General features: G+C 53.4%; 1 protein-coding gene across 4 annotated transcripts; it reads left to right on the top strand.

The window, feature by feature from the left end:
- Window positions 1-4,206: 4,206 nt before the first annotated feature.
- Window positions 4,207-10,466, top strand: LOC147646758 (maestro heat-like repeat-containing protein family member 7). Of its 4 annotated transcripts, XM_086873009.1 has the most exons (16): window positions 4,207-5,092; window positions 5,192-5,350; window positions 5,621-5,685; window positions 5,803-5,952; window positions 6,141-6,289; window positions 6,614-6,761; window positions 7,011-7,198; window positions 7,288-7,425; window positions 7,708-7,822; window positions 8,001-8,141; window positions 8,333-8,509; window positions 8,647-8,802; window positions 8,966-9,067; window positions 9,413-9,515; window positions 9,796-9,852; window positions 10,141-10,466. In XM_086873009.1, the coding sequence occupies exons 1-16, from the start codon at window positions 4,966-4,968 to the stop codon at window positions 10,338-10,340; spliced, it is 2,175 nt and encodes a 724-aa protein (XP_086729135.1). In that variant the 5' UTR covers window positions 4,207-4,965; the 3' UTR covers window positions 10,341-10,466. The 4 variants fall into 4 exon arrangements, with proteins under 4 accessions (XP_086729135.1, XP_086729133.1, XP_086729136.1 ...); XM_086873007.1 differs by having other exon boundaries at window positions 4,212-5,092; window positions 6,614-7,198; XM_086873008.1 differs by having other exon boundaries at window positions 4,885-5,350.
- Window positions 10,467-13,283: the final 2,817 nt, after the last annotated feature.

Here is a 13,283-nt window from a genome sequence, read left to right as displayed (position 1 = left end):
CCCATAGGCTTGTAGGAGTAGTTTTAGTTTAGGGGCATTATCCGATGATATGACTGACGATATCATATGGTCTCTGTGTTACCAACACAGCCCTACAGCCTTGGAATAAAGTTTCTAACAATAAAATACTTGGCATGCAATATGGAATGGTGGACAAAAAGAAAATTAATGTCATCAAAGTTAAGGACCCTAGCAACATTTTAAGAGAAGTCTTATGAAGATGAAATTCTCTATTTCAGCTCATTATGTGTTGATCTATTTTATATATTAGTAAGGGCCTGTCTGCACAAACCAGTCTTTGAAATACGTCGTGATATTAAAGGCTAAAGTCCTTGAAACCTTCCTGCAGGAGAGAGAGTAAAGCAAAACAATATCCGTGTGTACGGGACAAAAAATGTAAACCTGTGTGCATTAGCCAATAGTAGCTTGCTTAGCCCACAGACCCTGTAAAACCCCATATAAGTGTGCAAAAGGTAGAAATAAAAGGCGTTCACGTTTACTTCTGTGAAGGCTGGTGAATAGCTGGTGGTCTCGCAATAATTTTGTGGCATTTTGAGAAAATTTTAATAATTTTGTGGGATTTTCCTTGAATTTTATAGGATTTTTTTGGAATGTTGTGGAATTTTATAAGATTTTGTGGAATTTTGAGAACACTTGAGTAATTTTGAAAGATTTTTCATATATTGTGTGGAAATTTGTGCAGATTTTGTGGGATATTTCTAGAATTTGGAAGGGTTTTGAGAAGATTTCAGGAATTTTGCGGGATTTTTTCGTGAAATTTTTGGATTATTGTGGAATTTTTTGGAATATTGAGGAGACATGAAGAATTTTGATGGATTTTTCCTAGATTGTGGGGATACTTGTCAAGATTTTGTGGGACGTTTCTGGAATTTGTTAGGGTTTTGAGAAGAGTTTGGGAATTACGTGTGATTTTTGTGGATTTTATGGGATTTTGAGGAGACTTTAAGAATTTTGATGGATTTTTCCGAGATTGTGGGGAAAGTTGTCAAGATTTTGTGGGATGTTTCTGTAATTTGATAGGGTTTTGGGAAGATTTCGGGAATTTTGTGGGATGTTTTTTGAAATTTGAGGGATATTGAGGAGACATGAAGAATTTTGATGGATTTTTCCTAGATTGCGTGGAAAATTGTCAAGATTTTGTGGGATATTTCTGGAATTTGGTAGGGTTTTGAGATTTTTTTGGGGATTTTGTGAGATGTTTCTGGAATTTCATGTGATGTTTGTGGAATTTTGAAGGGTTTTGAGTTGACTTGAACAATTTTGAGGGATTTTTCCTAGATTGTGTAGAGAGTTGTCAAGATTTTGTGGGATGTTTCTGGAATTTTGTGGGAATTTTTTGTGGAATTTTGAGGGATAGTGAGGAGATATAAAGAACTTTGATACATTTCTCCTAGATTGTGTAGAAAGCTGTGTTGATTTTGTGGGATGTTACTGGAATTTTGAAGGGTTTTGAGAATATTTCGCAAATTTTGTGGGATGTTTTCGGAATTTTGAGGGTTATTGAGGAGACATGAAGAATTTTGATGGATTTTTCCTAGATTGTGTGAAAAGTTGCCAAGATTTTGTGCGTTGTTACTGAAATTTTATGGGGCTTTGAGAAAATTTCGGGAATTTTCCGGTATGTTTCTGGAATTTGGTAGGGTTTTGAGAAGATTTGGGGAATTTTGTGGGATGTTTCTGAAATTTTGTTGGGTTTTCAGAAGGTTTAAAGGGATTTGTGGGATGTTTGAAAAATTTTGTGGGATTTTCTGGAATTTTGTGGCATTTTGAGAAAATTTTAATGATTTTGTTGGATTTTCTGGAATTTTGTGTGATTTTTGTGGAATTTTGAGGGATTTTGAAGAGACATGAAGAATTTTGATGGATTTTTCCTAGATTATATGGAACGTTGTCAAGATTTTGTGGGATGCTTCTGGAATTTGGTAGTGTTTTGAGAAGATTTCGGGAATTTTCTGGGGTGTTTCTGGAATTTTGTTTGATATGGAGCTGACTTGAAAAATTTTGAAAGATTTTTCAGATTCTGTGGAATGCTTTCAATATTTTGTGGGATGTTTCTGGAATTTGGTAGGATTTTTAGGAGACATGAATAATTTTGATGGATTTTTCCTAGATTGTGTGGAAAGTTGTCGAGATTTTGTGGAATGTTTCTGGAATCTGGTAGAGTTTTTAGAAGATTTTGGGAATATTGTGGGATGTTTCAGGAATTTTGTGGGGTTTTTTGTGAGAATTTTGTGGGATATTGAGGAGACATGAATAATTTTGATGGATTTTTTCAGGATTGTGTGGAAAGTTGTCAAGATTTTGTGGGATGTTTCGGAAATTTGGTAGGGTTTTGAGAGGTTTTTGGGAATTTTGTGGGATGTTTCTGGAATTTGGTAGGGTTTTTGTGGAATTTTGTGGCATTTTGAAGAGACATGAAGAATTTTGAGGGATAATTCCCTGATTGTGTGGAAAGTTGTCAAGATTTTGTGGGATGTTTCTGGAATTTGTTGGGGTTTTGAGATGATTTTGGGGATTTTGTGAGACGTTTCTGGAATTTCATGTGATGTTTGTGGAATTTTGTGGGATTTTGAGTTGACTTGAAGGATTTTGAGGTATTTTTCTGAGATTGTAGGGAGAGTTTTCAAGATTTTGTGGAATTTATCTGGAATTTGGTAGGGTTTTGATAAGATTTTGGGAATTTTGTGGGATGTTTCTGGAATTTGGTAGGGCTTTGAGAAAATTTCGGGAATTTTGTGGGATGTTTCTGGAATTTTGTGGGAGTTTTTGTGTAATTCTGTGGGATTTTGAGAAAATTTTAATAATTTTGCAAGATTTTTCTGGAATTTTGTGGCATTTCTTTGTAATGTTCTGGGATGTTGAGGACACTTGAACAATTTTGAGGGACTTTTCTTAGTATGTGTGGAAATTTGTGGAGATTTTGTAGGATGTTTCTGGAATTTTGTGGCATTTTTTTGGAAATTTGAGGGATTTTGAAGAGACATGAAGAATTTGGATGGATTTTTCCTAGATTGTGTGGATAGTTGTCAAGATTTTGTGAGATGTTTCTGGAATTTGGTAGGGTTTTGAGATGATTTCGAGAATTTTGTGGGATGTTTCTGGAATTTCATGTGATTTTGTGGAATTTTGAAGGATTTTGAGGAGACATGAAGAATTTTGAGGGATTTTTCTGAGATTGTGTGGAAAGTTGTGAAGATTTTGTGGGATGTTTCTGGGATTTGGTAGGTGTAAGATGACAGCTTTGGTATGGAAGAATGCTAGAAATTTTGACATGTGATTTTTCTAGTCAAGGATTTGAATGCCAATGTGGAAACTACAAAAATCTTCAAACTGGTTTTCATTGGCAACCCCTTTGAAATGGCATCAGCACACCTACAGGGGACAGGATGTGACAGTGGGGACAGTACTTGGCAATTCATGGCTTCAAGTGTGGGAGATAAATATTTTGCCCGGGTTCAAGCTGAAGTTCAAGTTTTCCCAGGATTTTGATTGATTGGTCATTGCAGGTCAATTTAATAAATGCAAAAGGATGGAAAAGCACAATTTCTGGAGATTGTGCACTAGGGAGAAAATAGGAAGAAAACCTTGAAAACAGTCAGCAGGCTTTGGAAAAATTCTAAAAAGATGTGGGCTTTGGCTGCCCTCTGGCACAGAAGCCCCCCAGGGGTACAGGTCTCTGGGGCAGGAGACGAGTGCCAGCACTGCCAGGGCTCGGGTGGGGTGGCAGGTCTGCCTTGGCGGGGACTCTGCCACACCTGCTGATTTCAGTGCTGGCCGGGCCCCAGGGCTCAGAGCAGCATTCGTGCCCTGGCCCACACGTTCCTTGTCTGTGTCACACCTGCAGGTTTAGAATGGCCACCAGCTGGGACGTGTCCCAAGGAGGCCGTGCCAGCTTCTGTGCAAGGCCCCGTGCCCTTCCTGCTGCGGCTGCGTCGGCAGCCCTGGGGGCTCCTTCTGCTGCCCTGAGCCTGCAGAGCAGGGCAGCGTTGGCTGATGGTTTGAGGCATTCCTAAAGATCCTGTTGGGCTGTCTTAGACCCTTTGGGCAAGAGATTCCTCCCAACCTGGGCCATTTTTGGGGGGATGGGGGCAGGGGGAACCAGGGCAGCTGGCAGGGTGCGTGAGGGCCCTTTGTGACATATGGTCACCGTGGGATGGAAAGGGACAGGGTGTCAGAGGGCCCTTTGTGACATGTGGTGGCATAGGAGCTGGCGGTGACAGGACCACGCCACAGTGCTCAGTGCACGCGACGGGACAGGACGCGTCAGAGCGGTGCTGTGAGGAGCCCCCGCACAGCACACTCGTTTGTGTCGGACCCGGAGCTTTTCCGAAGCGTTATTCCAACAGGTGACCTCGAGGCCAGACCACAGGGCTTGCTGACCTGTGGCCTTGCTGAGGCTTCTTTCTTAAGGTTCTGTCAAGGGCAGACCGTGGGACTTGGTGACCCGGGGCTTTTCCGAGGTGTCGCCCATCCCTGCAGTCACTGCCCTTGAGACCAGACCTCAAATCTTGACGAGGAGCCTCCTGTCCTTGTGGCAGGAGCCCTCAAGACACAAGTGCAGGACTTGCTGTCCTGCCGTCTTGCCAGGACTTGAGTCTTGCAGGTGCCTTCCAGGCACGACTGCAGCACTTGCTGACCTGTGGCCTTGCCGAGGCTTCTCAAGGTTCTCTCAAGGCAGACCGTGGGATTTGGTGACCCGGAGCTTTTCCGAGGTGTCGCCCATCCCTGCAGTCACTGCCCTTGAGACCAGACCTCAAACCTTGACGAGGAGCCTCCTGTCCTTGTGGCAGGAGCCCTCAAGACACAAGTGCAGGACTCGCTGTCCTGCCGTCTTGCCCGGACTTGAGTCTTGCAGGTGCCTTCCAGGCACGACTGCAGGACTTGCTGACTCGGAGCTTTTCCGAGCCATCTCTCCTGCAAGTAGCTATAAATCCAGTCCCTGCCATGGAGCAGCGACCCCCAAGAGTGCCCAAGTTGGCCTGGGTTGAGGAGGAGGAGGAAGGAGAAGGCCCTGGAGCTGTCCTGGCACAGGAGACTGAAGAGGTGCAGGAGTTCCAGGCACCACGGGAGGGTGAGTTGCAGAGCTCGGCCTTAGGGCTAGCGCCTGTTGCCAGCTTGGCCCCATCCCATTGCATGCCATGCCATCCCCTGGTGCTGTTCCTATGGAAAGGATGGGAGAGTGTTGAAGATGATATGGAGCAGCGACCCCCAAGAGTGCCCAAGCTGGCCTGGGTGCAGGAGGAGGAGGAGGAGGAAGAGGAAGAAGGCCCTGGAGCTGCCCCAGCACCAGAGACCGAAGAGGTGCAGCAGTTCCGGCCGCTGGAGGAGGGTGAGTGGCAGAGCTGGGCCACAGGGCTGGTGCCTGCGGCCATCTTGGCCCCATCCCATCCCATTGCATCCCATCTCATCCCATCCCACCCTGTCCTGTGGAGACACACCCATGGACAGCATAAAAGAGGGGCTGGGGCTGCCCCCCCAGCAGTGGCCGTGCTCCATCCCCTGGGGCATCCGCGGGGCTGTCCCTGCCTGGGGATCGCAGGGCTGGGCTGCGTTCTCCGGCCTCTCCCGCAGCCCCTCAGCTCTGGCTGCTCTTTGCCAGATGCAGCCATGGCCCAGACACAAGAGCAGGACCTTGGCGGTGGCCTCTTCCGCAGAACAGCGCAGGTACCTGCAGCCATCCCCAACTGGGCTGGGCCTGCTGGCACTGCTCAGCCCAGCAGCACGCCTGGAGCACTCCATGGAACATCCCCGATGTTTCTGTCTCCTGCCCTTCTCCTACAGCTGGTTTGCAGCTTCATCAAGAGAATTCGGGAAGAAGGGACCAGCGCCATGGCCACTGGGCTCAGACCTTATTCATACATCTTCAACACCAAGGCCACTGCTGCCCTGCTGGATATGCTTGTAGAGGAGGGTTTTTACAGTCAAAAGCAAGTAAGCAGCCTGTGGCCAGGGTTTGATCCTCCAGGGATCGCTTGGCCTCCCAAGCCACGCTTGCTGATCACTCGAAGCCTTTGAGGCCATTGCAGCGTGCTGAGAAGGGAAGCACTTCTCTGGGGAAGCTGGGGACATTCCTGACTCCCTGTGGCAGCTTTCCAAGTCTCCCCTTGTGCTTTCTCCAGGTGCCTGCCATGGTGAGGTACATCCACCAGTGGCTCATGGCCAATCAGTTCTCTGAGCACAGGCTGAACAGGACCCTGCTGGATCTGAGCGAGGCACAGCCCGCTGACGTGGTCATTGCTCTCCTGCGTGTGGCCCCAACGTGTGACAGGTACGGGGCCCACGTGCCCAGAGGGCTCAGGGCTCCTCAGCCCATCAGCCTGCACAGCCTGGCCCAGGTGTCTGACCAACAGAGACTTCCAGGGTCCTGTCTACCTGGGACCTTTCCCAGCCCTGCTACATCGGTCCCCGAGCCTGCTGCCATGCCATGGCCCTCAGGGCCCTGTCCCCACAGGGCTGGGCTGCCTGGCTGCTGCTGCTGGCGAGGGGCAGCAGGCAGAGGCAGAGCTGGCAGCAAGCTCAGCTCCCCCCCACTGCTGCCCAGGCCACGGGGATGTGTCTGAGACCCCCGTGAGACAGAGCTGTCGCCCCGCAGAGCTGCTATGACCATGTGGAAGACCATCTTGTGCTCGCCCAGGACAGCAGAGCGGGCATACCGGATAGTCCTCGATGTGCTGGGGAACTGGCCAGAGCACAGCACGCGCACCTCTGATGGAGACAACACGGGTGTCTTTGCCCTGGCTGTGAGTTTCTGCAACTGGCCTTTGCTCAGCCCATGGCAAGCCACCTCTTCAGCAGCTCTGTTTCCTCCTTCCCCAACTGCATCTCCCTGCCTCAGGCACTGGGCTGAAACCTGGCCTAGGGGCAGCTTCAGGGGCACCAGGCGTGGAGCTCCCCAGGGGTTTCCCCTGACCGCTCCCTGCCACACTCAGGCCCTGCCACCCGCACACCTCGGCACTGAGCGCTGTCTCAGGGTTCTCTGTCCTCTGCAGGCAACTGTGCTGATGTGGAAGATCCTTCAGATGCCCTGCGTCCCACATGTAGTGACGGTGCATTTCCCCCGCCTCTTTGTGCATCTGCTCTTCCAAGTGTTCTTCAGCACTTTGGAGATGCCAGAGGATCTCAATGCCTTCTGGAAGGGATGCCAGGAGCAACACGGCCTTGCCATCAGCCCCAACAGGTGCTCTATCCCACTCCTCCTGTCCCTGCCATGTCTCCACGGCAGGAGCCAGTGCTCCCAGCGTGACCTGGGCTTTGCTGTGCACACAGCTTTGCAGTGCAGGCCCTGAAGTCCCTGCTGTGCCAAATGCATCGTGAGGAAGTGGTGGTGGAAATGGAACACAAGCGTGGCTGGGACAAGCTGCTCTCTGCTGACACCCACCACTATGCCGTGGGTCTGCTGGCCAGGTGAGACCCCCTTCTCCCCACTGCCTCTGGCATTTGTGCCCCGTGCTGAGGTTGCCCAACACAGTCCCCACTGTCGTGGGCCAGAGGGCCTCGTCACCGAGGGACGGCTAGGGAGACTGGAAAAGGCTGGGAAAGGAGGGTGCCCACAAGGAGTCACCTCCCCAAGGGCCCAGGTCCCCTATCCTTGCAGGATGGTGCTCAAAGATGTGAACTCTGTCAATCAGTCCTGGGAGATGTTTGTCCTCCCAGCTCACAGTCTGGGCTACTTTTTCACCCTGGCAGGGAGATGTCGTCTGCCTCTATCCCCTTGTGTTCCCGCATCGTTCCCTACCTGCTCCAGCTGCTCAGCACACAGGAGGCACGCTGGGATCTGCCTGCCCTGGCATTCCTTGTGGAGGTGAGCCTGATGGCCAAAAGTGCCTCCCTGCAGAGCTGCCTGCCACCTCTCTGCCCTCTCATAGCTGCAGCTGCCTGGGACGGTGCCCATGCCTTGTGCTGCTGCCCGGGCCCTGTTTCCTGTCTTGTTTCTGGGCTCCTGCCGGCTGCCTCCCCTGTCACTGCCCTGTGCCTTTCAGATCCTGGACTACCTGGACTTGAGCGAACGCAGCGCTAACAGAGTCCTGGAAATCTTCTCAAGGCACCTGCGGAGCGAGAGCAGGGACAAGCGTCACCTGGCGCTCAGGGCCCTTTTCAAGTTGATTGACGATCCCTCGATGGTGAGAAGTGGGCAGTGGCTGAAGCTGCGCCGGGAAACGCAATCCCTTGGGCTCGGCTGGGCTTCGGGCCCCGAGGCAGCTGCTGCCAGCTCTCCTGCCTCCTGCTTCTTCCTGAGTGCTTTGGGACAGGCCTTTGGCCTCTTGGCCCTGTGGCAGCAGGGTGGCGTTTCACAGACTTGTCTTCCACACAGGCTGAAAAAATGCGGAGCCTGACTGAAAGTCTTGTAGATTTCCTGTGGGATGCAGATGGAGAGATAGTCAGGATGACAGTCATGGTGCTCAGCTTTATCATCTTGGACAAGGACATGCTGATACCCAGCCCCATTGCCCTGCAGCTGGCTGAGGCGCTCCTGCCACTCTTTGACCACGTAAGGCTCTGTGCCCCCAGCCGAGGCCACTGGCTGCTGCCCAGACACTTGGTGCCCGGGGGATTCTCAGGCCTGCGCCCTGCTGAGCCCCATGCAGACAGGGCTGAGGTCTTTTTTCCTTCCTTCCTTTCATATAGGATAATAGCCAGGTGCAGCTGGTGTCCATATTATTCTTCCGATCATTGATGACTCTTCTAACAGAAAAGGAAAAAAAGGCCCTGAAGTCACACGTGCACCACAGCCTGCTGCCTCTCTTCTTCCACTGCCATGACGAGAACCAGCAGGTGGCAGAGGTGAGGATTCCTGGGCTGCTGCTGTCACCCGGGGAGGGGGCTCGGCCGCCTCCTGCCCTGGCACCTTGCCGGCTGCAGCCTCCTCCTGGCCTTGGCACACGAATGCGGGCGGGTCCTGTGTCCTGACTTGTGGGGCCATCTGCGGGTCTCTGCTGCTCTCCAGGCTTCTTGGGCAACGCTGCTTTGTGCGGCCGAGTTCCTGAAGAGGAGAGATCTTGAAAGACCTGTGAAAAAGAAGAAGCTGTGGATGATCACCGAGTGCCTGGTAAGGACGGCTTGGAAGGCCCAGCCTCAGCCTGGAGAAGCCCGCTGTCCCCAGCGCTCGGTGTGTGGGGCTGGCAGCTGCGCCCCTGCCCAGTGCCGCCCCCGGGGGCCGCACGGCTTCTTCTTCAGGCTCCTGTGGTCCCGAGCCTGGTTCCGATGGAGCCCCGATCCACTGGGGCTGCAGGGCAGGGCGGCACCGCGGCTCCCTGGGCAGCAGCCGGCCCTCTGCCCCTTGCAGAGCTCGGCGCCAGCGGCTGCTGGCCGGGCCTCAGGGTTGGCCGGGCAGGCAGCGCCTGGCCGAGGGGCAGAGCCCGCGCCAACCCCTCCCTCCTGCCGCTCTCTCCAGCTGGCACAGGACAGGAACCGAGCGGCGGAGGACCTGCGTCGGGCCCTGCCGTACCTGCAGAGCCCACAGGAGCCCCTGCGAGCGGCGGCCATCAGGTTCATCGGTGAGCCACGAGCCCGGGCTCCCTCCCCGCCCCGCCACAGCTCGGCCCCGGCCCCGACTGCTGCCCCGGCAGCGGCACCCGGGCCCCACGCCCTGGAGCCCCGCCTGCCCTCGGGGCTGCTGCTGCCGGCCTCTGGCAGCCGTGCCCTTGCGCTGAGTCAGGATGCGGCACGGGCCCGGGCTGAGCCCTGCCGGGGCGGGAGGGCGTGTGAGCACAGGGCTGGCAGCGCCGCTGGCAGGGAGCTGTGCCGCTGGGGCCCTGACAGGCTCTGTGTTCCCAGGGATGGCCGGGCGGCTCCTGAGGCGGCAGAAAGAAGACCTGCAGCTAATTTACAAATGTGAGTGAGGGCAGCGGGCTGTCAGCGGGGCTGCTGGGTGGAGCTGCAAGTCCTGGACTGTCTGCGAAGGTCTCTGCTCAATGTGCGGATGAGGGGCAGGCGGCGTGGGTGGATCACTCCGAGGTTTCACGTGGGGCATTCGTGGCCAGCAGCTTCGGGCTGATCCCCTTGGTCCCTGCTCCCTGCTGGCCATGGCAAGAGCCGGCTGGGATGGCCCTGGCCGGGGGCTCTCCGTGGGCCTCCGCAGGTCTGGGAATCTGACCGTGGCTCTGTTCATCTCTCTTCCAGCCCTTAAGAACGTGGTTTGTGACACCAGCCCTGCCATCGGAAACCTGGCAATTCAAACATTTTACATCACCCAGGCAGTAGAGACGGCTCGATATTCCATATTGGAGAACCTGCAAGTTCAGCTGCGCAGGGCATGGAGGACACGGCCTCGTCTGTTGGGCCTCAGCTGGCTGCGCTGCTGGAGCTCTGCTGGCAACTGACCCGGCAGGCTCTGTCTGCTGGGGCCACCTGAACCAGCAGAGATTTTTTTTTGTTTCTTAAATATTGTTCTTTTCTTCTTTTCATTTTCTTTTAGGATATAAATATAGTATATATTATAATAGGCAGTCACTTCCCAAGACCTTTATCTTGCTGCCCATGGTGTACAGGGCATAGAGGAAGCGGGGAAAATGTGATTCCACTTGGGGAATCACAGCTCAGCAAGCTGCCCAGGCATGCAGTGGTGCAGGGAAAATGGCCAGAAACCCTTGGCCTTTGGTGGTTCTGCTGAAGGCACAAACGCTGTCTCAGCCAGGAAGCGCCGCCATCTGTGTCATCGTGTCCCGTGTAGTGCTGGCTGGGTTGCTGAGGGCTCCCACGTGCCTCTTGATCCTGCTCCTCTGGAGCTCCTGTGGGGCTGTGGCGCTGCTGCTGGTCCACGCTGGGGGAGACTGTGAGGGAACAGGGCACTGGGAGGCTGTAAATGGATGAGGGTCTGTGGAGGCCCAGGCGGGACAAAAGCGTGGGAAGGCGTGAGGGGCATGTGTGGAGGCTGGAGGCTCCAAAGGGGACAGGAGGCCCCTGAAAGGCCGGACCGGTGGGAAGACCTGAGGAATTGGGTGTCAGAGGGCATAAGCAGCCCCCGGGCAGCCACCTTTTTCCTGACAGCCGGCCGACCTGGCACTTCCCCAGAATGTCTCCCAGGCCTGCAGCAGAAGCCCTCGAGGCTGGGACAACACCCCTCCAGGAGGGTGCGGACAGCCCAAGGTGTGCCCAGGCTGGGCTGGCTGGGGACATGCAGGGCAGGGGGGTGCTGCCAGGCCACGGCCACTGGGTGCCTGCGATAAGGGGCAGTGGGCAGAGGCAGGGCTGGCCGCCAGCCCGGGCCCTCACGGCTGCCCAGGACACGGTGCTGTGACTGAGGCTCCCCTGACACAGAGCTCGGGGTCCGCAGAGCCGCTGCCACCAAGGGGAGGGTGGTGATGTCTCCTCCAGCAGGGCTGCCCAGTCGCTGCTGCTGAAGCGACTCAGGAGCCCACAGAAACAGCAGCAGAGTGTGCACAGGAACAGCAGCAGAGTGTGCACAGGAACAGCAGCAGAGTGTGCACAGGAACAGCAGCCGACTGTGCACAGAAACAGCAGCAGCCCCAACGTCGGCACCTGCACAGTGAGGCGTCCGCAGCAGCCGGGTGCCAAACCGGGGGAGGCTGTGGGCACAGTTGCCTTTGATTTGGCAAAAGGCTTCAGCAGAATTGACCACAATGGCTTTCTCTTCACTTGCCAGCCTCACAGCAACGTTTGGCAGCTTCAGCTGCAGCCTGTGCCCCTGACTGACTTGGATGGCCGTGCTTGAGGGCGGGCTCGCCTTCCACATGTCATGTGTTGTTGTAGTGCGTCTAAAAATCTTGGTATCTCCCAAGAGTAAAACTCACCTCTGTTTTGTGTAATGTTAGTTCCTACCTGAGAACCTTCTCCCTTCCCCCTTCCTATTGGCTGTGACCTCTCTGTATCCCCCGATCACCCGCACCCCTTTGTATAAGAGATAAGACCCAGGGCATTTCTGTCTCTTTCTTGCCCCGGATGGACGACAGACAATAAACCTGCAATTTGGATTATTCCAGCAAGTTTGGGCCTCCTGTGTCTAGATACTTTGAGTCGGTGTTGTATCCACCTATCCCTCTGGCCCCTGTTCCCCAGGGAGAAGGGGCAGGGAGAGAGAGAGTTACACCCCTTGCTCCTGCAGAGGGGCAGGGAGAGGGGTGTCCCGGCCCTGCCTCCCGATGGGGGGGTGCCAGCCTACCGAGCCTGGCGTGGCAGGGTGCGGCCCCCGCCTGGCTCCTGCAGGGGAGGAGCTGGGTCTCTCCACAGGCTTGGTGAGGGAATGGAGCCCCCAGAGCCCGGCGTGGGGGGGTGCAGGCAGAGAAACCCAGGGAATACCAGCCCTGGAGAAGATGAAGGTATGCTAACAGCGACTCCTGTAGTATACAATAGCAGCTGATATTCAAGTCAGTTATGTTAATATTAACCAGCTGCCATCTGATATTTTCTTACAGTTTGTAGATCGACTGAGACTACAGATACAGAGACAAGTTAAAGAACCAGTGGCCCAGACAGAACTGCTTCAAGAAATGGCCCAAAGAAATGCCAACGACGCTTGTCGTAGAGTAATTCTGAGTCTACCTATTAACCCTCCACCCACCATAGCAGATATGATTGAAGCCATGTGCCCAGAAAGCAGACTTGTACAGTGTACACGGCAAGAAACCAGGCAACCCAAGGACAGTGGCAGCAGTGACAGCAGGAATGAATAAGCCACAGATGTCACCAGAACAGCTGCAGCACATCGTCTGTTTCCAGTGCAAGAGGCCAGGACATTTTGCAAGGAACTGTCCTCAAACCCAGCAACAAGGGAAACACTAGAAAGAAGCTCTAGCCAGTCAACCAAGAAACTAAAGTCTCAGCGCTTTTCTGTCAAGCGCAGAGACATAAAAATGACAGACCTGAAGCAGAAAAAAGACTCTATTTTAATGGGAAAAGGGGAGGAAAGGGAGCGGGCTGAGAGGCTGCAGAAATATAATTGTGAGGAACATTTGCCTAATAAGGTCTGGCAACCGCAAAAGTGATTCAGTAAGTGATTTGTAACTTGTCATGAGGTGACTTTACCTTTAAGGTGGTTTTAAGAGCTAAGGAAGTTGAAGTTGCTGGTGGCTGATGAGAGTCTTTTCTCCCGACCAATTATCGGTCATTACTGGGAATTGACAGCAGTTTTGAGCATTGAAAAGGGAGATCAACTTGTGAACCCTACCTTAAGATGTAAAGTCAGAGCACTCTTGGGCTCTTTGTTTCCTGGCTGTGAAAGGTAACAGAGCTCCAGGCCTCCCGTTCTCTGCCCGGCCATGTGGCCGGGCGGGGGCTGGGCTGGACCCAGCGGCTCTCGGCCGGGA

The sequence above is a fragment of the Cyanistes caeruleus genome, unplaced genomic scaffold (genome assembly GCF_971803275.1).
Source record: "Cyanistes caeruleus unplaced genomic scaffold, bCyaCae1.hap1.1 HAP1_SCAFFOLD_80, whole genome shotgun sequence".
Taxonomy (NCBI): Eukaryota; Metazoa; Chordata; class Aves; order Passeriformes; family Paridae; genus Cyanistes; species Cyanistes caeruleus.
Note: the sequence above shows the minus strand (reverse complement) of the source record. Positions and strands in the feature narration are given on the sequence as shown.